The following is a 25,647-nucleotide window of genomic DNA, read 5'->3' on the forward strand; positions in this document are numbered from 1 at the left end:
CAACAAAGAATCTGACAGGAAAAATAAAGTAACCTTCTGGTAAGTAACTTTATGATTACATGCACAGAACAAGACAGAATAAATGTGACACAGTGCTTACTCCTGAACATGGCAAGAAAAGTCAAAAAACGAACCCTCAGAATTGCGGAAAGAGTAGCTGAGAGGCTATTGTTACATTTCAGTATCTACTTGGATACAGATCTATTAACTAGAAACAACATAGAAGGTGACTAGAAAAGGAATCTATTATACTGAGAGAGGCTGCAAAAATAAATTTAAGATGAACTTAAGACTGCACATGCATCATACCAAGCAATGCAAGCAATGACTGACCAAACTGGTGCATGAATCAATAATCTAGCTTCACCGGTACGTATGTTGGTGCATGAATCAATAATCTTGCTTTACCGGCCTTGAAAAAAAAAAAAAAACAGACCCATAATGGTCTACATACATCTATGGGAAGGGGCATGATCCTTTAACTGTTTCACTGACAGTATTTCAACTAGTCAAAGGAAAGAATGAGATATCAATGAAAACTGGGAACCCTCAACCTCCAACAACAATCTTACTGATACAGGCAAAAAGCAGTTAATGTGTTGCAAACAGTACAGAGGTAAAAGCTTTAAATATTTTGTAAGAAAGAAGGTGTGATGCTTGGGGGCAAGGTATTTAACTGGTTCACTTGGCAGTGACAATGGTAAGCATATGATGACAAGACCGAAAGGATGATATCTGTTAGAAGATACAAATCTGATGTCACATTGTGGTGCACTGTACACTAGCAAATGGAGTCAATGGGTACAAGAAGACAGAAATAAAGACAACAGGAAAGAAAACATAAATGGTAAATGCACAGGGCAATCTACAACTAATGACTAAACTAAACAAACCACAATAAGTTTTCTGAAAAAAAACATGAAATACTACTCAGAAAATATCACTGTGGACAGGCATTATAACTTTTTTTTGTTATATACTCAAAGGTTTGCACTGCTCTGTGTAATAATACACACAAACACATTCTTAATCCAACTCACTGCAACCATTTTCTGCTAACATTTCCCACATAAGGTGAGAATGTCTGGTTTTATTATAAAAATGCTGGACATATTACATGTACTACTCTGTCTGCTGCTGGACTGTGAATTGCAACCCTCATATTACCTGTAGGGGGGCACTGCCCTACATCAGTGTGGCTGTTGCTGCTGACACTTTCTGTGTAATGTAGTTTTCCTGCAGCACTTATAAAAATATAGCCGCGGTGGTGCAGCGGTAGCATCGTCGCCTCACAGCAAGAGGTTCTCCCGCTTGATTCTTGGCTGGAGCGCCTTCTGTGTGGAGTCTGCATGTTCTCCTCGTGGTCGAGTGGCATTCGAAAGACATGTGTGAATGGGCGTGCCTTCGTTGAAGGTTGGGTGTCAGGCTGGCACCTTGGCACCATAAAAATCTACTGCCAATCATTAGCGGGCCAGAGTTCCGCTGTGGTGACTCCTAACTGGGAAAATCCGAAAGAAGAACTTACAAAATACACAATGAAATCCTTTTTTATTGCACCTTATCTTACCTGCATCACACTGATGCAGTGATGTGAACTGCTACCGCACTCAGGACTGTACCTGTGTAGGGGGTGCTACAACACAACACTGCTGCAGTAATACTGAAACAGCCGAGTGTAAAAATATACTACCATTACTTAATTGCTAAAATTCTCTATAAACTACAGATAATTACATGTACTCCCCGCTAGTGACAAGCCCTGAGAAACTGTACTCAATGCATTTCCTCTGCAGGGAGACTACAGAAAAAAAATATAATCTTACATTTTATTGTTACTCTGAATAACACAATAGATTATAATGAATGAAACAGTGGTAGTCTTATTTATCCAGCATGCCAGTGATATTTTTGTTTAGGTCACAAAGAAAATAGAAATTAACACCTCATAAAAGGAAAATTTCAGAGTAATATCCCATTTCCCAACATTCAAGCTACATATTCCATTTATTCTACTGGATTACAAGCAACAGGGGCTAAAAATCCTCTTCACTACAACATAAAGCAACATCATGCAGAAACTGAAATACTGGAAAAGGGTTTAAATACCCAGTCCATCAACTACAGCCAAGTTCGTAATAAACAAACTACCTACACAGACCATGTATATACTTGCATACCCACTCACACAACCCTGCTACTTAAACATCTTAAAGCTAAGAAAATACAAACTGGAGGAAGATGAACTAATCGATTTAGATGCAAAACAAAATACTCACTGTTCCAGAAGGCACAGAGTAGGAATCAAACAGTAGTGGGATGTATGGGACATAGAACCCCCCCCCCCACCTGATATGACAGTGCAGGAGTTTTTACCCTCTGCAAAATGCAGAAAACACCAATAAAATATATATTTTTTCCTAAGTGCTTTCTCCCTTGTGCCCGCTGAGCATTAAGCTGCACCCTACTAGACTCAAGCCCATTTGTTCTATAGGGGATGGGATTCTTCCCTCAGATCTCCTAGGGTCCTAGTCCAGAGGGGGCATCATGCAGGTAAACAAGAAGGATTTGGGTTTCTTGCCCAGCACACAGGCAATGATACCATATTTTTTGTATGAAAGCCGTAAACCTTCCCCTTGAGTAGAGACTTGTGCACCTACATCACCATCACCATACGGTCTGCCTTTGCCCCTCTATCAGTTGGACATGCTCTTCTGTGTGATTGACAGTGGTTACCATCACTTGATTAGGTGGCCACAATCACATAGCCCCTTGACTGGCCCTAACCTGGTCAATACCATCCTTGCTCTCTGGCAGTGATCAGGTTGGGAGTAGTGGCACCAGCTGGATAGGAGCAACACCCTCTTCCCCAGGAAGGACACACCTATCCTGCTATCTGCATTATCAAGACTTCATCCTTATACACCACTTGAGCAGCTACAGCCAATAAAATATTTTCAAATGCATCTCTGCATCCTATATCTCATTAATGAGCTTTCTTGCAATGCAAATACAAATTGAGTCACTAATCTATATTTGGTTAAACAGGGCTACAAATAAACAGGCTTCCATTTTAGCAGTGGGGGTTAATCCTCCATTCTGCAACTCTGTATAAACCAAATTTGTATATAACAAGGATTCTAACAATGATCTGCTAAGGATAACATCCTTCACTGATGTCCTGAAGAAATGGGCTTTATGGTACCTTATACAGTTTGCATCCTCTCCTTTAGGCCTCAGTTCCCTGATGTATAAGGCCATAACAAATCTAAGTGTGCAAGCAGCTCACACCATTCTGCCAGCTGAGATGCATTTCCTCTGAGCTATTCAGATCATACTACATTTTTTTCCATAATACTCTAAATTCGCAACTTACAAATCGATATTCTGCACATGAAATACATATCACTTTTAAAAAGAATGGGACCTACACAAACATACATATAAACCCATGTATATATGCGCACACACACACACACACACACACACAGTATGTGTGCATGTATATGTATATGTGTGTGTGTGTGTGCGTGTGTATCTATACCTATTTATCTTTCTATACAGACATTTAACACACATACCTACATGTATGTATGTATATATATATATATATATATATATATATATATATATATATATATATATATATATAGGTCCCCTACAGAAGATCGAACTTTTAAAAGTTTGACTTTCATATGGTCAAGACTGTATGATCGAACTTTTAAAAGTCTAAATGTTCTGAATGGAGATCTCCATACATCGCAGAATGGGAAGATTTCCCTTTTCCTCACTGTAGCGTGATCTCAGAGTTGGTATATTTAAATAGCAGGGGGTGTGGGGGTAATCCCCACCCCCTATTTTTATCAGGTGTTCGAAATTTTAAAAGTGCGATCATATGGTCTACATATTGTTGTTATATATATTATATTATACATATAAAAAGTACAGTTGTGTACACTTACCATAAATGTAGATGTTTGAGTGTATTCACTGTTGCAGTCATTACATCTGGGTTATCTGCTTGCAGTAGCCCTCATTCGGCCTGATAAACAAAGTCTTGGGTCCTGCATCGATTGCTGTCCCTTCTTCCATGACTTCAGGTCATCAGGGGTATAAAACATGCAGCTGATGCCATTACATCAGTTTTTCTTGCCCCAGATGTCAGGTGACCCCCTAATGGGAAGCAATTAAATCTATAAATAGGATATACTTCCAACAAAAAAGCAAATACACCAAAAAGCTTTTTGAGCATAGTAAGTGAGAGTAGAGGTACAGCCAAAAGAAAAAAGGGGGCTGGAGGGAGGGTAACCAGGACTGCAACAGTGAATACACTCGAACATCTACATTTATGGTAAGTGTACACAACTGTACTATGTTCTTCATGTTTCACTGTTGCAGACATTACATTTGGGTAGATCCCCAAAGCTAAGGTTGGGAGAAGGAATTTAAATAGAATTAGGACCAGCTATAAGACCATGCAAGACTGCAGTGGCAAAACCAGCTCTGGATTTAGAGAAAATTGGCAAATGATAATGCTTGGTGAAAGTATGTACAGAACTCCAGGTAGCAGCTAATAGGATATCCCTAGTAGAGATTCCCCTGAGAAAGGCTGTATCGGTAGATACAGCACTGGCTGAATGGGGTCTGATGTCCTGTGGGATAGGTTTTCCATGGTGCTTATAGCAGAAATGAATAAAGTGGCCTATCCATTTTGAAATGGTTTATTTTGAAATAGCTTTCCCCTCTGTCCCTGCAGCAAATGCCACCAGTAGTTGTTCAAATTTCCTTTGAGGTTTAGTCCTGTCCAAGTAGAATCTAAGTTGTCTGTGCACATCTAAAAAGTGCAATATCCGTTCCTCTTTGTTCTGTGGGTTAGGAAAGAAGGTAGGCAAATGAATGGACTGATTAAGAGTCACACTGGATACCACCTTGGGTATGAAGGAGGGATTGCTTTTGAGGGACACCCTGTCCGCATGAAAGATGATGAAAGGTTCCACTGCCATAAGGGCCTGTAATTCAGATACCCTTCTTGCAGAAGTGATTGCTAAAAGGAAAGCTGTTTTCCAGGAAAGAAATTTTAAATCTGCAGTAGCAGCTGGCTCGAAAGGAGGAAGAGTGAGTTTCTGCAAGACAAAGTTAAGATCCCAGGCTGGAGTTGGAGCTCTCCTGGGTGGCCTTAAATTTTTGGCCCCTTTGAGGAACTGCTTGAGCAGTGGGTGAGAGAAGAGTGGAGGCTCTGTGCTATAATGAGTTGAAATGGCTGAGGCATGAATATTGATGGAGGAAAAGGACAAGCCCTTATGAAGCATCTCAGTCAAGTATTGTAGAATCTGAGGTAAATTGGGCACTGCTGCGTTCATTCCTTGAGTCTGGTTCCAGGCACAAAATCTTTTCCATTTTGCAGCATAAGATTTTCTAGTACTAGGCCTCCTTGCTTCTAATATTATATCCATTACTGACTGACTGAGGGATGGTAAAGGAGAGATTAGGTAATTAGCCAGGCTGCTAGATGCAGGGTTTGCAGCTGAGGGTGCAGAATCTGGTTCTCCTGCTGAGACAACAGGGAAGGAGTCTGAGGCAGGTGCCAAGGAGCCAAGCGTAACACACTGTGCAAGAGTGGGTACCAGTGTTGGCGAGGCCAGTCTGGTGCAATTAAAATTGTCCTTGGCTTGTCCTGTTTGATTTTTAGTAGTACTTTGGCGAGTAGAGGCAGAGGAGGAAAGGCATAAACTGATAGGTTTTTCCAGCTGAAGGATAGAGCATCCACTTTCCAAGCTAGCTTGTGGGTAATCCTTGTGCAAAATTTGTCCAGTTGATGGTTCTGGGGGGAGGCAAACAGGTCTATATCTGGGCTCCCCCATTTGTTTGTCAACATGTTGAAAATCCTTTGTTCCAGTTTCCACTCATGTGGGTCCATGAGGTTTCTGCTTAGTCGGTCTGTCAGTGTATTTAGTTTTCCTGGCAGGAATTGAACTTGTAGATTTACTTGATAGCTCAAGGCTGTGTTCCACAATGCTATGGCTAGTCTGCAGAGGGGGGTAAGAATGTGTACCCCTCTGCTTGTTTATGTACTACATGACAGTGGTGTTGTCCATCTTTACCATTAGTTGTCCTGGAAGAATGTGGACCTTGAAGGCTGTCAGAGCACTCTGTACAGCTAAAATTTCCTTTTGATTTATGTGCAGGTGCATTTGACTTGGGTTCCATTTTCCCTGAATACACTTCCCTGCCTTGCATATGGAATTAGAAGAATGCAGGAGGCCATGAACCCTAAGGCTTGCAGTATCTGCCTTGCATATAGCTGGGTTTCTGTGGCCACTTGTTTGAAGTAGGTTGTCAAATTAATCCATTTCTCTGGCGCGAGGAAAGCCATCTGGGAAGTTGTATTCAAGCTATAATTTGTTGACAGGGTACCAGGTGTGACTTCTTTTCATTTATGGTGAATCCCAGACAAGTAAGTACCCTTTGAACAAAGGCCAGATGATTCAAAAGAATGTCCCGGCTTTTTGCCTGAATTAGACAATCGTCCAGGTATGCGTATACTTGAATAATTCTTTGCCTGCAAAATGCAATGACTGGAGCTAGGCACTTTGTGAATACCCTGGGTGCAGTAGATAAGCCAAAGGGCAGTGCAGAGAACGGATAGTGCATGTAGCCTGCTTTGAAGTGTAGGTATCTTCTGCAAGACTCCCTGATAGGGATGTGCTGGTATGCTTCTAAGTATAGTGTTGCCAACCAGGCATCTTTGCCTAGCATAGGAAGCAGCTGGTGAAGAGTCAGCATTTTGAATTTTGGAATCATCAGAAAGGTGTTTAAGGAGTAGAAAGGTCCAGGATAGGATGCCATGTATTGCCTTTTCTGGGCACGAGGAAAAGTCTCGAAAAGAAACCTTGTCCCTTTTCCTCTTCTGGTACCAAATGAATAGCCCCCATGTTTGAAAGAGAGAGTACTTGATTTTGGGCCTCTGCCCACTGATTTGGGGGTATATCTGGCCACCCGCTTGGTACTGGTAACATGTGGAGGTGAAATCTGTATCCGTGGGACACTACATTTAAAATCCATTTGCCTGGGTAATGAGTTCCCAGTTTTTGGCCTGCAGACCAATCTTTCTGCCTAAAGGAGCATTCAGTTGGGAAGTGCTTGGAAGTTTTAAAAGCAAGTCAGTGAGACAGTTTTCCATAGGGGGGAGTCTTACTACTCCCAGATTTGGGTGCAGACACCCCCCACTGCTTAGTCTTGTGTGTCCCTTGCGACTAAAACCTGGGGTTTCTGCTGTGTCTGGGTTTGGCTTGAGAAGACCTGGAAGGGGCTGGAAGGGACCAATTTTTAGAGGGCCAGTGCCTACTAAATCTAGGAGGCTGAACTTGTAAGAAATCTTTAACAGTTTGCATAGATTTAGCTTTATCTTCTTTAGCCTTGTTGCCAAACAGGCGGTCCTGATTTAAGGGAGCATTTAACAATTTAGCTTTAACATGATCAGGCAAAGATTGCTCCTTAAGCCAAGCATGCCTTCTGAGCACAGACCCAATAACAGCAGCCCTGCAAGAGGCCTCTAATGAATCAAATCCACATTGCAAAGTATGTTTTAAAACCTATTCAGCAGAATGCATTAAATACTGTAATTCTTTATTTTCAGCACAGTCAGGAATCAACATTATTTTCTGTTTAAGCAATCCAATAACATGTTGTTGATACTTTAACATATGAAACTGGCAGTTTAAAGCTCTAATGGCCAAGGTTGCAGAAGTGTAAACCTTCTTACTCCATCTATCCAGCGCCCTGGAGTCTCTAACAGAGGGGGTAGGATTTTTAGCAGTAGAAGAGTTAATGCCCTTGGGTCCCTGTGAAATAGTCTCTGGATCCGCAACAGGATTTTTAAAAAGGAACTTGGGTGAATTAGGAACCCTATAATATCTGTCAGGTTTTATGGGAGCATGAGGTAAAGAATCAGGGATCAAACTAGATTCTGAAAAGGCATCATCAACAATGTCTAGTACACGAGGTATAGCTAAAGGCCTATGCTGAGGCAGGAGTAAGAAATCCCTAATTCTCTTTTTTGCATCAGAAAAATCCTGGCTTTCCCAGTGGAAATGCTCCCTTAGAGTATGCAAAATCTCACCAAAAGAAAAATCCTCTGGAGGGGAAGCAGAGAGAATGGAGTCCTCTGCATCAGAATCCTCATAAGTAGATAAGGGCAAATCCAGATCATCAGAAGAATCAGAAAAATCAGAATCCTGGTCAGAAGATTCATAAACAACTTCTAGTCCTAGGTCTCTTAGAGGGGGGAGGTTGGCTTCCCCTGATTAGAGTTATAAGATCTTCTGCCATTCTTATCATTTGTTTTTTAGGCATAGTGGCCTGAGCATGAGGCCTGGGCATCGGTTTCTTAGACATGGTTGGAGATTTTGCCATAAATAAAGAAGGAGGCGTCGGTTTAATATGCAAGTCCGTAGGCCTGAATACACCCTCAGAAGCCAGTGCCTGCACAGCGGCTCCGGACCCATCCAAGGTAGAGACATCCTTAAGTTCCACAGTTGAAGCATCTTGCGGCATACCGGACACAGAATGGGTCTCAGTAGAGGCCTGCAAGTCAGAAGTAGCGGGTATCACGGGCTGCAAAAGCACCTCACTGAGTACCGGCAGACTGGCGACTGGCTTAGGAGAAGCGTCGTTGGCAGCTTTGGACCTCGGCGGCCTGTCTCTGTCTTTATCTTTGCATTTTTTCAGAATCATGGTAGTCGGATGGCTAACCGATGACATTTCTGGATAATTAAACCAAGAACCGAAATATTTAGAGGTGAAAATATACAGACAACGGATAGTGCAGTGATTAAATAAAGCACAAAACCGACAGCAAGGTACGTCATGGTCAGGGCCTAGGCAAGGAGTACAGTACGAATGAAAATCTTTGTGAGGTATTTGCTTTCCACAAGTAATGCAATTATTAACTTTTACTGACATCGGAAAGGAGCAGGAAAAAGTTTCCCCAACGGGGTACTTAGCTTTAGTTGAAGACTTCGGTCCTGAAACTTGAAAATGAAAATTTCAGGAGTTGGCCGACCAGCACTTGTGAAATGCTTCTTTTTTGGGCACCGCACAGCAAGAAAGACGGATGTAATGGAGTCGGCTGCATGTTTTATACCCCTGACGACCTGACGTCATGGAAGAAGGGACAGCAACCGACGCAGGACCCAAGACTTTGTTAATCAGGCTGACTGAAGGTTACTGCAAGCAAGTAACCCAAATGTAATGACTGCAACAGTGAATACACTCGAACATCTCACATACATACTCATGTATGTATTACATTATTTTATTTTTAAATTGTTGACTGGGGTAGAACACTGATCAAAATGGACCATTTTCAGGTAAGTCCAGTGGTACGACATTAAACAAGTAGAAGATCAACATGTTTTAAAATGAAGAACATTCTTCATTCATGTCAGTGCAAACCAGACACATACAGTTCTGTGAGTCTCTTACGATGTGTAGACTTATCACCATATTCATAAAGAAACTTCATTTGTGGGCCCATGTTTCTAGAAGACATGACTGCAGAAAAGCAAACACAGCTGATGGTATACTAAATTAAACACCTCACTGGTAGCAGATAATACAAAATAAATAAGCACTGTTTTCCCACGAAGTACTGAAATTTGACTGGCTTTCATTCCAATGCAGTTAAAACATTACCTGAGATGTGCCTGTTGTCTCAGGCCATTTCTTGCAGCTTATTACAATATATATGTCTGCTTAAGCTAAATGACACCAAGGCTAATAAATGTACTGGCTCTAGGGGCACTTCTTTCATGAGATTATCACAATCAGACTGCATACCGTAGCAACAAAAGAGCAGCTAAAGATATGACCTGGGAAAATGATGCCTTCTAATCAAATGATGTGAAGATACACATAAGCAAAGGACAGAAACTGCACATTGGAACAAGAAACTACACATTGGAACACAGGTTAAACATAATTATGCCACACAAACTCAGCTCCTATGTTCTACTTGTAGAAGGTTTTAAAAATGTATTTCATTTTTGAGATTAATTTAAGTAACTAGGTTCCTTAGGCACAAAAGGTGCACTGCATTACTGAATAGAGAGTTCCCAACTCACAGTAAAACCTGCATCCCAATGCACCACTGGAAAATGCTGCATTACTGAATACAGAGTTCCTAACTCACAGTAAGACCTGCATCCCAATGTACCACTGGTAAATGCAGCAGATAAACAAATCCTCTTTTAAGTCGAACACAATGACTGTTGCCCTATGTTCAGCACAAATGTACTCTCTTTCTTAAACATATCGTTTTATTACCTATACTATTCATTTAAAAACAAAGATAACTTTCTGATCTTTCAGTATCAAAAGCAATCATAACCGATATATACTGAATTAATGACAGGTTTTCTTAACTGCTTGTTTTTAAAGCAATTAAATGAACATTTGATCAACTTACTTCTCTTAAGAGATGTACAGGTCATCGTTAAAAACACACACATTTGTTATATCTAAAGCATATACTTCATGATTTTATGACCGTTACACTCAGTGACAGTTTAATTTCTTTTCAGACCAAAAAGCAACAGCCTGACATTTGACAAAGGAAGACACGGTTGTTCATGCAGCATCAATGGTTGAGATGTAAGCCACACAACGCCAGGCTCTGAAGTTCATTCCTAACCTCTAGCCACTAGGTGGAGTTTGCATATTGTTCCCTATAACTGTTTTGCTTCTTTTCTTGATACATCAATTTCCTCTCATGGCACAAAAAACATGCTGGATGACTGGCTATGCCAAACTGTCCATATGCATTTCTTTCACCCTTACCCTTGGAGCCTGGGACCTGCCTGAAAAGTGTCTAAAGCCCAGTTCACTTATTTGGTTAAAAAATGAATAATTACATAAAAATGAATGAAGTTATTGACCTAATCATAAGTAAAAAAGATAGCACATCTGAAGATCACAGAATGGTACTACATAAAGAAGAAGAAGAAGGCCAGTCTGATAGAAAACAGGAATAAACTCCATCTGTGACACCACTGAAGTGGGGTGGATTAGTGACCCAGGTGCCAGAGTGCTGGTAAGGAAGGGGGAATTTGGGAAACCAAAGGCCAAATACTCTCCTATAACAGGATGAGAATGGGCTTGTCTGTAACAACTCCCCCCCCCCCAAAGTTGGCTGGGGTGCTTTAAGCATTCATTGACTTATACGACAGATGTCAGCAGTGGGCTGACTCATATCAGTCACAAGTGTCGTTGTATGTCTTGCATTGGAGATGAGAGTGGCCACAGTAAAAGACAAATTTCCTGCAGTGTGAAACCCCCAAAGCCCACTACCTAGCCTTCATCTTTAGGGGAAACAAAACAGGCAATGTAATGGATAGGCACACAATGTCTGAGATCACCAGGAGTGTCACAAACAAAATATTAAAGAGCACAACAGTATATTTCTTTAATCAATGCCTATTTTTATTTATTTGATACAGTAACTGAATGGTTCAGGAAGCATTTTCTGGCATGAACTCAGCCAAAAGGTAAAGCAACAAAACTTAAAAACAAGTATACAGTTTAGTAGTAAACAAAAACAATTTTGAGAAAAACAACAAACTGATGAAGTAATCATCATGATTAAGTTGCATACTGGGGAAAAGGTGACAATATATAATGAATCAAAACAATAGCATATGAAAGCACAGTGTATTTACATCCTGTAACCATACTTGCATAATAAAGGGCAGACCTGAGGAGCAAGCTATTACACACAAAAAAAAATATATATATTTTTAAAGAGTAAGCTACATAACACATCAGCAAATTAAGCTTGTGAAGTAATCTGTTTAGGGTGCAGGTACCCTTACTGGTCATTATAAACGTGCATATATGTACAGCTACCTTACATATTTAATGCGGACATTAACACCAGCCTGAATCATTGAAATGCAACAAGCATCTGTATACCTTCTACCCTAAACATCATACAATCAAGGCACAGACATAATAGAAAAAGTGTAACAAAAATAAATGCAACTTGTAGGTAGAAGAAAATGCTAAAATATAAAGTTTGTAAAATAAAAAAGACTAACAAATGCATATGTTTTACATACTAAAATGAATATACAATACATAAATTAGCTCTAATAATGTTACCCCCTGCAACTATTAGAAATAGCAAGCATTTTTTGTAAATAGCCTTTGTCCCTATCTAATGATTTTCAACACTGAAATCAGACTGTATGAGCAATAGCTTACACTGACAAGTCCTGAGGGGGTAGCAGGCGCTAATCTGATTAGACAGCTGTACTACAAATAACTGTGCAGAAACCAAGCACAATCTGCATGGAGCAATATTCTCCTCCCCAACGTGCAATAACCTTAGACTTGCACATTAAATAAGAGGGTTTGACAAGTGAAGTACCCTATGTTTTGACATGGCTGTGCCCCTCCCAAAGAAAGCAAGTGTCCCAACAGATTTGTACGAAAGACATTTCCTAATGCTTGCTTGTGAGGAAAGGTATTCACCTACACCCCGGCCTCATTCTCAGATAAATCAGATGGCACTGCAAAAATAACTCACTGCATTCAGTTTCTCGAAAGGATTCTGATCCAAGAAGGACCACTTTTATGAACTTCACAAACAAACAAAACAGAAACAAAAAACTAATACTCACTGTCTTCGCCTGGGCAGGGCATGCCTGGTTTCTCTGGAACACTAGGAAAAACTGTGAAAGTAAAAATAAATGAGATTAAAGTCATCAGTTTAAGTAACAATCCTCCATCAGAATATTTATATGACTCCTGAACTATATCTCATATCTTAGCTTGGTTAATATGGTACCTAACAGACATATAACTGCACTGAACAGCTATGCAAGCATTCAATAAGTTAGCTGATCTCTGACAGAACCCTCTGCTGTAGGAAGAACACTTAATGCATATCATTTTTGTGACCACTCAGGTAGCTATAACTTTCAGCAAGTTATAGGTTTAATCTCGAGTCAACACTTTTATAATTTTTATTCATTTACTCATTCATTCATTTATTTTTTAACCGGGTCAGTGGGCTGGTGTGAAGATCCTTATCATAATGGCTCTGCTGGTCAGAGGCACAGGGAACTAATCTAAGGGGGTGGCGAAAGCCAACACACTCTGGCTAGGCTTATAAATGCCCTTGGGCAGATAGCCTAGTACTTACCTATGAACCTTTAGGTTCATAGATTAGTACTAGGCTAACTGTCCTTATGAGCCATTTTAAGCCTAGCTAATTATCCCTTGTGAGACTCAAACCTTGCACTTTGTGTTTGTAAGTCAAACACCTTAACCATTAGGCCACCCTCCTAACCCCCATTTTGAGTCATGACCTGGGCACAATAGTGCAGTACAGGTTTTCATGTCAACAGATACAGTACTTTGTAAAGATTTACAGTGATTTACAATGCATTTCTTACAAATGCATGTTATACATGATTTATAGTGAGTTTTAACACTGACGAACCAGAGAGGTTGCGGCAACATTGGAAGGTGATACTGCCTAAACACCCAGTTAGGAAATGTAATAAGCATTTATTCAACTGAATCAAAAGGTACTGGAGTAAATACATATTAGAAACTTATGCTGTTGACTCAAGGCAGTGTTCATGCCATACAGAAGTAGGCACAATCATCTGAGAGTACAGGTGATCTTTGAAAAACCAGATTCACTTTTCCCCAATTTAACACAGAATGCTATACACACATTGAGAAACAAGTTCAAAATCAAGTTTATTAAGGCGCTTTTAGCAAAACATCTTTGCAAAATTAAAAAGAAAGAAAATGGAAACACAAAAAAAGGACCAAAACATTATAACTTTCACTCTACTCATTGATGTGCTAAGTAAAATACATACATCTTTGAGGCCTGTCTGAAACTGACATTCCCACAGTCACAGAGCTAACAGGTTTCATAGACACGGGCTGATAATAAAAAGATTGAAAACCTGAATTCACAAGGCTGACCTGTAGAACCATTAGCAGCCCCTCTGCATGTTGAGAACAAAACCCATATGAAGCAATATGGCATAATAAACTCATTCAGATAGCAGGGACCCAGGTCATGAATGGACTACTACACAAATACCAGAAATTTGTAGATGATCTTATACTGGGCAGGAAGACATTTTAGGACATGCAAAACAGTGTAATGCACTGGTAAACAAGAAGTACCAGTGAGTAAACTGGCTGTAGAATTCTGCACCAATTGTAACAGGTCATGTTCAGTATTAGGCAATCCCAAATACAGAACACTGCAGTAGTCCAGTTGGGAAGAGACCACAACATGAACAGCAGTCATGATATCTGTTTGCGGAAACAGGTGCTTAATCCTTGAGAGGTTTCTTAGAGGCACTACTGAATGGGCCATCCTTCAGATGAGACTCTCTAAACTGTGGTCCTGTCTGCTTGTGATGGTTGTATCTCAGGTGGATTGTAAAAGATCCCAGGTCACTTATAAAAAAAAAAAAAAAAAAAAAACAGTGGGGGTGCTTTACTAACATTTACATCAACTTTATATTATTGTAAATTTTTTTTTACATTCATACTTGAAATTATCTACAAACTATCAGCATAAAAGAAACTAACAAAAGATGCTATTTATTTCATTCTTTTTTCTGTTATATTTACCCTCTACACCCTATCCTTTCTTCCACAACCATCTCCTTTTTTCTGGTTATACAACACATCTTTAGATCTTTTCCCATATTACCCATATTGTTACAAACAACAATTTATCATATTTATTAATATTACATTTCTTTACTTCATCATACTTCGCATATAGTATCATACATTTAAATCATTTACATCTATTTTTAAACTTTTCCAATTTTTTGATTGCACAAGCAATAAACAATATTTTTTTCTTCTTCACTACACATTTTCTTTCTTCCATCACCTTATATTTCATATTCCCTTTCACTGGTAACTCATATAATAAAATTCTCCTCAAAAAAATCCTCTGCTTCATAAATAATTTCAAATCTTTTTCTTCTGACTCCTCATGCCTTTTTCAATCTTCATTTAGGTCCTTCTATGGGTACACCAAAAAATAATAACAATAATTATTTTTTTGCTCAAAAATGTTTTATTGATTTTCTTCAAAATTTAACAAGTAACTTGCTTGTAATTTATCTTACTAATAATTCTAAAAACATGCTACACCATTACTTTCTTTTCCCATTAATCTCACTTACTTTTACCCTCCATAATTTTATTTTATCGTACTATTTTTTTTCCATCCTGTCCTTTTCCCTTTCACTGTTTTTTTTTTTCTTCCCATACATTTTAATAGTTTTCATATAACAATTTTGCCTATCATTTGTCTTTCTTTTATCTTTCTCATTACCCAAAATAAATCCACAGATGCTGAATGCACCACTGATTTTTTTTAAATTCAAACCTTCTTTTTATTATAAATCATCTTTCTTCTTACTGTGTTCAGCCTTAAGCCCCAAATAAAACAAACAGTGAAAGGGAATCCACACCCCACCAGGGGCAGCAATATCCTAGACCTGGTCATCACCAACATGGGTGACTGGTGATCCACACCAGAGGTCAGCTCCTCGTTGGTCAGATCCGACCCCAAGCTAATCACCCTAGACATCCACATCCTGCTCCCACCACCCATTAGGAAAACAACTGTAAAACATTTCTCCAAAGCCGACTTCACGCTTCGTACAACAGAAGTGGCAAACTTCACGACACCCATGCAGATGGACAATAGAGGTATGACTGCTGAATCCTACACAAATGCACTTTATAAGCACTTACACGAGAACATGGATCGTGCTACCCCTAACAGAACCAAGATGCTATCCTCCAAAATAAGGAAGCCAATCTGGTAGTCTTCTGCCATAAACAAACTCTACAACAGAAGAAAGAAACTGTTGCAAAAGAGTAAAATCCCACGATTGGAGGAACTCCATGGTCAGCCTCAATAAGAAGCTGAGATCCCCCATAAAATCCTCCAAAGCTAGTTATGAAAATAAAATTGCCACTGATTCTAAAGACAACCACAAAGCATTCTATAGCTATGTCAAGAATCTCAAAGGCAACACTCAGATCTGCTCTGAGTTACAGCACAATGACACTAAATATACAGAACCAACTGATATTGCCAACATCCTGGCAGATAGGTTCAATGCTAACTTTACTCCCCTCTCACCCCCTAAAGGGCCCATCTTTATACCGGAAGAATGCAAAGTTCCTATAATCACGGCTGCACAGGTAAAAACCTCAATCTCCAAAGCCAAGAACACAGCATCCATGGGACCTAACAACATCCCAGGTTGCCTTCTACATGAATTACAGAATAAACTGGCACCCCACCTAAGTACCATGTTCAACCATAGCCTCACCTCAGGCTTTGTGCCCATTGAATGGCGTTCCGTGACAGTTATCCCACTCCACAAAGGGGGGGGCCACAACAGACCCCAGGAACTATTGCCCCATTAGCCTGACGAGCTTGGTCTGCAAGGCCATGGAACGTATCATCATGGAACTCATAAACAAAGACATTGGAGATCTCCAAACTCTGGACCCCACACAGTCTGGGTTTGTAAAAGGCAGATCATGTCTCCTAAACCTGATAGACTTCTTTGAAGTAGTCACCAAAGCCATAGATGAGGGTAAGGTGGTTCACACAGCCTATCTAGATCTCGCCAAGGCATTCGACACCATACCCCACTCCGGAATTATAGATAAACTCACTAAACTAGGTATAAATCCCTATGTCACAAGATGGGTTGCCAACTGGCTTACTGACAGAACCAACACTGTGAAAGTAGCAGACTCCAAATCATACTTCAGACCAGTGACAAGTGGAGTTCCACAGGGTTCAGTCCTGGGTCCTCTCCTGTTTGGTATCTACTTCTGTGAAGTACAGGCTAACACAGAACGTCTTTGGCTAACTAAATTCACAGATGACTGCAAACTAGGAGCCATAATTGAAACTCCTAACGATGTGGACATCCTACAAAAGAGCTTCACTGAGACAGATGCCTGGTGTCAAAGCCATGGTCTCAAGCTCAATGCCAAAAAGTGCATTGTCATCCCCTTTGGTAAAAACTCTGTACCCATGAACTACCACATAGGCGGTAGTGTACTTAACAATGAAAGTGTGATAAGAGACCTTGAGACACAGGTGGACAGTAGTCTCTCCTTTGATAATCACATCGCCACAGTGGTCAGGAAATCCTTCTACGTGGCACACCTCATCACAAAAGGTTTCTCATCCAGAAAAAAGAGGTCATTGTTCCCCTCTACTCATCACTCATTAGACCCATTATAGAGTACAACGCCCCTTATGATATGTACCTCACAAGACATCTACAACTGGAAAGGCCGCAAAAATACCTCACAAAGAGGATTACTGGCCTCAAACAGATGCCTTACGCAGACCGTCTCAAAAAACTCCAGCTTTTCTCTGTCGCATATCACCTACTCAGAGGCGATCTCTGCCTAACATACAAAGCTACGTCAAACCCAGAGCTGTTGGACATGCTCCACTAACAGAAATCCCAATCCCTCCGAGCTACACGCTCTAGGGACCTAACCCTTGTCACCACAATAAACAGAACAAGCTTGGAGGGAAGATTCCTGTCCCAGAGACTTCCCATACTCTGGAACAGACTACCTATCTATGTCAAACAGAGCTCCTCATTAGCACTCTTCAAGAAAAATCTTGATGACTGGATGGGTAATAAGAAACTCACCCCAGGGATCACTTCTGTGGTTCTGCTTGACAGGGGCACAGGAAAATAATTTTCTTGGGAGGCGAAAGCCAGGGTACCTTTTTGGCTAGGCTTGTGTAGGCCCTAGGGCCAATAGCCTAGTACCTACCTATGAACCTATATATATGTGCCCCCTAAACATGCTGGGTTTTTTTCTAATACATAAGTATTTAACGTCTTTTTCTGAAATAAAAACTTTTCCACAAAGCTAACATTTTTTATTTGTTCCAGTACTTCTCCACTGATTTGTTACACTGCCATATTCACCAAATGTCACTCCCCAAATCTTTATTTCCTTTCTTGTGAACTATATTCCATTTATTTTATATCTCACCACATCCCTTACACTTCATTTTAACTGCACACCAGCCTTTTTAACAGCTTTTCAATTATTACAACCTCACTTATCCATCCCCTTTTTTATTATAAGTAAATCATCTGCATAAGTCATACATATTGACATTAAAACATGTTTCTCCCATCTCCTATCTTGCCTCCCTCAATCCATGTACATATGTCTGTTCTACTGTATTTATTACTAATATAAATAAGCACATACTCAATGGGCACCCCTGTTTTACTCCTCTCAGTATTATTTCTCCTATCCACCCATTTATCATAACTAATACACAAATATTTTAATAACATTTCTTTATTGCATTGTTTTTCTGCTATACCATATGCTTCTAAAATCTGCCACAGTTTCATGATTCACTTTATCAAAGACTTTAGGTACATCACATGCCATTGTCTTTTTCTACTAGTATCATCTCAATAACTTCTTTCACTATAATTATCATTTCTTTCACCTCTCCTACTTTCATACCATAGATCCCCTTCTCCTGTTACCTCATCCAACACTTTCTCTATCCTTTTTGTTGCATTTTCATAAATATTTTATAGTTAGTATTCCCTAGCATTATAGGCCTCCATTTTATTATCTTTTTTTTCATCATTTTTCCATGCAAATTTTATTATACCTTCCTTCAACCACTAATTTAAGATTAAAAATATACTTAATCTTTCCTTATAATACACATAGCTTATACCATCCAATCCTGGTGCTGATTCAATTCTTACCTTTTTTATCACATTCTCTATTTCTTCTATTGTTATATAATTTTCTAAAAATGTCCTAACTTTTTCAGACTTTTTATAAACTTTCCATTCTTCTTCCCTATCCATTTCCTCTTTTCATACATTTTCACTATTAAATTTTCTACCACCTCAAAATCTTCTTGTCTGTATTTTTTTTCTCTCTTTTGTCGTCTAAGATAGCATCCATCCTTCCTTCTCACATTTTTACTTATTTTCCTACAGAAGGGGAAACCTCCTCTTTCACTACTTAAAAAAAAAAAAAAAATATATATATATATATATATATATGGGTCTACTTCTAATGACCGAAACGCCGATTCGCCGACAGTGAAATCACCGACACGAAACGACCGACAACGCAGTTGACCGACCTTTCGAATCCCACAGACGGAAGACCGACAAGGGGAATGTGTAAGCGACCTGGTAAGTATGCGATAGTGAGGATTTAGGGTAGGGAGCGGACAGGTAAGTGTGCAATACTCAGGGATGTAGGGTTAGGTGTGTGATAGGTGAGTGTGCGGTAGTGTCGGAGCTTGGGGTTCGGGTGTAAGTGAGTGAGGTTAGGTGCAGGTAGGGAGAGGCAGTGTCGGAGCTTGGGGTTCGGGTGTGTAAGTGAGTTAGGGTTAGGGTGCAGGTAGGGAGTGCGGTAGTGTCGGAGCTTGGGGTTCTGTGTAAGTGAGTTAGGGTTAGGGTAGTGTCGGACCTTAGGGTTAGGGTTTGGGTTAGGGCTAGTGGATATGTGTTGTAGTGTACTGTGTTGTTTACGTGTAGTGTGTCGGTGTTATGGTGTTCGGTGTTTCGCGTTGTCGGGTTTGTGTGTTGTCGTTTTCTGGCGTGGTGATTTCACTGTCGGCGAATCGGTCATTAGAAGTAGACCCATATATATATATATATATATATATACACATACATACATATACATACACACACACATACCCTTGTATGACATTGTTTTTATTTTTTCACTATACTTTTCCATACATCTATCTTTCCATTTCCCATTATTTTGTCACTTTCTTGTTCTCTCTCTGTCTTTCTCATAATTCTGTAACATTTCTTAATATTTTATCTTTTTTTTCTACTTTCCACTTCTAAATATATTTTATACTTCTGCTTACACATTACCCATAATTGAGTCCATTTTATTTCTAAAATGGTCTCACTGTCATATGTTCTTTCCATATTTCTCTCTTATTTCTTCCTCCTTTTTAAACTGCAGTTTATCACATTATCCCTTTCCCTCCTTTCTTATTTCACTGTTTTCCCCTATTCTACTTCATACCACTCTATGGACTAAAAATTCTGCCATCTGTACTCCCCCTAGTTTTTTTTTTTCATGTCTTTAGAGTAAACTATATAATCAATTTCAGTCTTAAAAGTTCCCTTTCTATATGCCCATTCTCTATTCTTTCTTATGTTTATCTCAACATTTTATTAATTCTCTTAACATCTTCATTCTTGTAACATCTTAATGTCGTGTGTTTCCCTTTTCTTTAAGTTACAGTTAAAAATCCCCAACTATTACCGCTGACATGCATCTGAAGTGTTTGTGTGTTTTAGCTGCTTTTCTGTATATATAGACTTTTCTGTATATGTAGACTAGCTACTTATTCTGCTGCATTACTGCCACTTAAATTTTTCAGTTGTGCACTTGCTTCATTTAAAAAGTTTTAAATTGCTAATTTTGTAGAGTTTTAATTGCATTTACTGTTAAGGACTACACACTCAAGTGTGTTAGACTTTTCTGTGTTTATTTACTGTATTATTGCATTGTTTAGCCTGTTTCAACAACAAAAAAAAAAAAAAAATATATATATATACTACCTTGTTTGCTCGTTTCCCGCCTTTTCTGGCCAGTCCACATCCCAGGCCTTGCTTGTCTCAGGACTTTATTTTCTGTGCTCAGAGCTATCCAGACCTTGCTGTGGCAGAGGGAAGTCCTACTGCCTACCATTGGGACTGGTGAGCATTGTACTGCCTATTTAATGCTAGAGGAGTGGTTTCCAGCTCTGAAATTGTGATTTTATTAGCCTTTTGGGCTGATTTCTATCCCTTTCAACTTTCTGGCTTAAAAACGCGTGTGTTTGTACATTTTTCACATCGTGCAGCACTACGAGGCTACAGTTAAACTATTGCAGGTGCCAGAAAGTCTGCTCTTCAAATTTTCCCTTAAAACTAGCTGGTTTCTCAGTAGTAGCACTAAAATCTGAACCCCAGCACTTTCTCTAGAACCTTGTAAAGCACTAGGAATCCTGAAACTGATACAAGCACTCAACTCTCCTTGTCAATAAGCAGAAATTAATCATAGGCACTAAACAGCCTACAATTGCAAAGTACCTTGCAAAGGTAAGGGAAAACAGCTCTTAAACCTTACAAAAAAGCACCTAAACAGGCATGTCCAAGGATCAGCTTCCAGTGGTTTCTCCTGTCCACTTGATGAATCTGGGCATACTGGGGCAATGCGGCAACTGCCTCACATACACAGACAATCCTCTCCTCCTACCACCCAACACTACAACCTGCGAGAGATGCACTTACATAGCCAAACTGGAAGCAAAAATCTCTCCAGTCAAGACTGTGCTAGACAGTCAAGAGGAGAAGGCCAACACCTGCATTACACCTCTAGCAACTCATAGCCCTTCAAAACCCACACCATCAACTCCCACACATAGCAACACTAAACCCACATATGCGGAGGCCCTTAACATTAACCTGCCCAAGCAACAGGGACCTGCGAAGCCAAAACGCAAACAAACACCAGTCACAACCAAAGTGACACATAGCTCACAACATCAGTGTGCCACCCAACAACAGCCCCTAAGGCAAGACAATGTACCCAACACTTTAGTCATAGGTGACTCTATAGTCAGGCACACTGATGTCCCACTCACCAGGCTGAACAAGGAGAAAATTACAGTCAGCTGCCTGTCAGGTGCCAGGATCTGCCACATAACGCATGCACTCAAGTCACTCCACAACAAGTTCAAATACGACTCTGTCATTGTCCATGTTGGAGTCAATGACTTGAGACGTACCTCCCTGGACTACATGAAAAGAGACATGGAAGAGCTCCTGGATCATATGACCCAGGCAGGTATGACCATAGGCCTTGAGTAGCATCCTGCCTTCGCCCAGAATGATATCACAGTATAAGGACAAAATGATTGACTTCAGCAATTGGCTAAGCTTCTGGTGTCATTCAAAGAGGATCCAGTATTTGTCTGCCTGGGAAGACATGATCGACAAACCATGATGCTTTGCCAGAGATGGTTTGCACCCATCACCCCTGGGATTCAGGTTACTGGTTAAAGCTCTTGCCACCCCTATAGTGCCTTTTTTAGGCAAGGTTCAAAGGATAAAACCACCACTGTAACAGATACAAGCATGCAAAATCTGAAGGTAATGCTACTCAATGCTAGAAATCTAAACCTCAAAATGCACTCTCTAGAGGCACTCCTAAAAATGGAAAACATCGATATCTGTGCAGTGACCGAGACCTGGTTCAAGGATCCAGAGAGCACCCCTGCAATACCAGGCTACAAATCTTACCACACTTTTCGGCCACAAAACCAAGACAGAAACACTAAAGGTGGAGGAGTGTCCATATTCACCAAGGATATTCACACCTCCAGTCTAGTTGCCCAACACAATGCATCTGAAATTCTCCAGGTGCAACCAATACTAGGTAAGACTGCAATCCAAATTGTAGCTTGCTACAGATCCCCCACCATACCCCAAGATTCTCACTACACCTTCCTAAACATACTGGAAAATATTAAGATATAACCAAACACCGTAATACTAGGTGATTTCAACTACCCTGCCATTAACTGGGAAAACTACTCTGGTACCAACTCCTTTTCCCAACAGTTCATGGAATTCATAAATTCCAACGCCCTGGATCAACTAATCCATTGTCCCACCAGGGGCTCCAATATCCTAGACCTGGTCATTACCAACATGGGAGATAGATGCTCCACACCAGTGGTCACCCCTCATTGGTCAGGTCTGACCATAAGCAAATCACCCTTGACATCCACATCCCACCCCCCCCCCCGTAAGGAAACCTCCTTAAAAAACTTCTCCAAAGCCAACTTCATGCTACTGAAGTCAGAAGTGACAAACTTCACAACACCCACACAGACGGGATCTGGAAGTTCGACTGCAGAATCCTACACTAAGGCACTGTACGAGCACATCCACTCGTGCATGAATCGTGGCATCCCAAATAGAACCAAGATGCTCTTCTCCAAAAAAAAGGAAGCCAATCTGGTGGTCCCCTGCTATAAACAAACTATACAACAGAAAGAAGAAACTGTTGCAGAAAAGAGGAAAATCCCAGGATGCAAAAAATCTCCCTCACCAGCCTCAGTAAGAGGCTGAGATCCCTCATAAAATCCTCAAAAGCTAGTTACGAAAATAAAATTCCCAAAGATTCCAAAGATAGCCACAAGGCATTCTATAGTTATGCCAAGAATCTAAATGGCAATGCTCAGATCTGCTCTGAGCTACAACAGAATGGCATTAAATATACTGATCCCAAGGATATTGCCAATATTCTGGCAGATCGATTTAGTGCCAACTTCACTCCCCTCTTAACCCCTAAAGGGCCCATCTCAATACCAAAAGATTGCCAAATTCTGATAATCACAGCCACACAGGTAGAAACAGCACTTTCCAAAGCTAAGAATACAGCATCCATGGGACCAGATGACATCCCAGGCTGTGTACTACATGAACTACAAAATGAACTGGCACCCCACCTAAGTGTCATGTTTAATCATAGCCTCACCTCAGGCTTCGTGCCCACTGAGTGGCGCACAGCTACAGTTATCCCGATCCACAAGGGAGGATCCACCTTGGATCCTGGGAACTACCGTCCCATCAGTCTGACTAGCCTGATCTGCAAGGGCATGGAATGCATTATCATGGAACTTATAAACAAAGACATTGGCAACCTCCAGACACTGGACCCCACCCAGTTTGGGTTTGTGAAGGACCGATCTTGTCTCCTGAATCTAATTGACTACTTTGAATCGGTCCCCAGAGCTGTGGATGAGGGTAAGGAGGTCCACACAGCCTATCTGGACCTCACCAAGGCCTTCGACACCATCCCAAACTCTGGAATCATAGATAAACTTACTAAGCTGGGCATAAATCCCTACGTCACTCGATGGGTTGCCAACTGGCTTACTGACAGAACTCAGACTGTAAATCCAGCTCCAGACAAGTGACAAGTGGAGTACCTCAAGGTTCAGTCCTGGGACCACTCTTGTTTGGCATCTACTTCTCTGAAGTACAGGCTAACACTAAGGGACTCTGGCTAACAAAGTTTGCAGATAACTGCAAACTGGGAGGCATTATTGAATTCCCAAATGATGTGGATATTCTACAAAAGAGCCTTACAGAAACAGATGCCTGGTGCCAGAGCCATGGGCTCAAGCTTAATGCCAAGAAATGTATAGTCATCCCCTCTGGAAAAAAACATGCACCCATGAACTACCACATAGGTGGCAGGACACTAAACATCGAAAGTGTGATGAGAGACTTAGGGACACAAGTGGACAGTGGTCTCACTTTCGATAACCACATAGCCACAACAGTCAGTAAATCCTTCTACGTGGCACACCTCATCACTAAGGGCTTTTCATCCAGAAAAAAGGAGGTCATTGTCCCACTGTACTCATCCCTCATTAGACCCATTATAGAGTAGAATACCCCGTTTGGTATGTACCTCACAAGACATCTGCAACAGCTGGAAAGGCCACAGAAATACCTCACTAAAAGAATCACAGGCCTAAAACAGATGCCATATGCTGACCGTCTAAAAAAAATCCAGCTATACTCTGTGGCATATCGTCTACTCAGAGGCGATCTCTGCTTAACATACAAGGCCATGTCAAACCCTGAGCTGTTGGACATGCTCCACTTAAAGAAATCCCAATCCCTCAGAGCCACACGCTCCGGGGATCTAAACCTTATCATCACAATCAACAAAACGTGCTGGAAGGATAGGTTCCTGACCCAGAGACTCCCCATACTCTGGAATAGACTGCCCATACATGTCAAGCAGAGCACCTCATTGGCCCTCTTCAAAAGGAACCTTGATGATTGGATGGGAGATAGGAAATTCACCCCGGGGATCATGTCAGTCACCCTGCTAGACAGGGGCCCAGAGAAGTAAATATTGTGGGAAAAATTTCCAGGGAATTGTTATGGCTAGGCTTGCATAGGCCTCAGGGCCGATAGCCTAGTACCAACCTATGAACATAATGTTTAAATTTATTCAACTGTTTTCTCTTTGTCATATTAGTATATGCATAAATCACTATTTATCTTGTACATGTTTGTCTCATTCTCATATCACAAACCACGATCGTTCCTGGTACTACTACTACTGTTATATTAGAAACCTTATTCCTTCATTTTTTATGAGAATTCCTACTCTAGAACGTTTCACTTCCTACCAATCAAAAAGGTGGCCACCCCATACTCCCTGCATTCTTTTCCCTTTTTTTCCTTTGTTACATCTGGTATCTAGCAAAAAAAAAAAAAAAACTTCCATTTTTATGCCGGTCTACCATCACCAAACCTTTTACATTGTTTCTAAAGCTAATCACATTTAAAGCTAAAATTCCTACATCATCCTTTTCTGTAAATGTTTTACTTCCAGATCTTATTTTCTAGTCCTTAGTGTAAAATCAATTGGTAGACTTGGTCTGTCTTGTTCTTCTACTGTCTCCATTCCTCTTCCTTCTTCTTCTTCACTTTCTAAAATGGT

The 25,647-nt window shown here is 40.5% G+C and overlaps 1 protein-coding gene across 1 annotated transcript in view; it reads right to left on the bottom strand.

Annotated features, from left to right (window-relative positions):
• Positions 1-25,647, bottom strand: part of PRKCZ (protein kinase C zeta) — a 4,411,399-nt gene that overhangs the window by 3,259,325 nt on the left and 1,126,427 nt on the right. Inside the window, exon 4 of the mRNA XM_044063009.1 lies at positions 12,675-12,725. Coding sequence (XP_043918944.1) covers positions 12,675-12,725 — 51 coding nt within the window. The remainder of the gene's footprint in view (positions 1-12,674; positions 12,726-25,647) is intronic.

The sequence above is a fragment of the Protopterus annectens genome, chromosome 2.part1 (genome assembly GCF_019279795.1).
Source record: "Protopterus annectens isolate FY-2018-M chromosome 2.part1, PAN1.0, whole genome shotgun sequence".
In the NCBI taxonomy this organism is placed as follows: Eukaryota; Metazoa; Chordata; order Ceratodontiformes; family Protopteridae; genus Protopterus; species Protopterus annectens.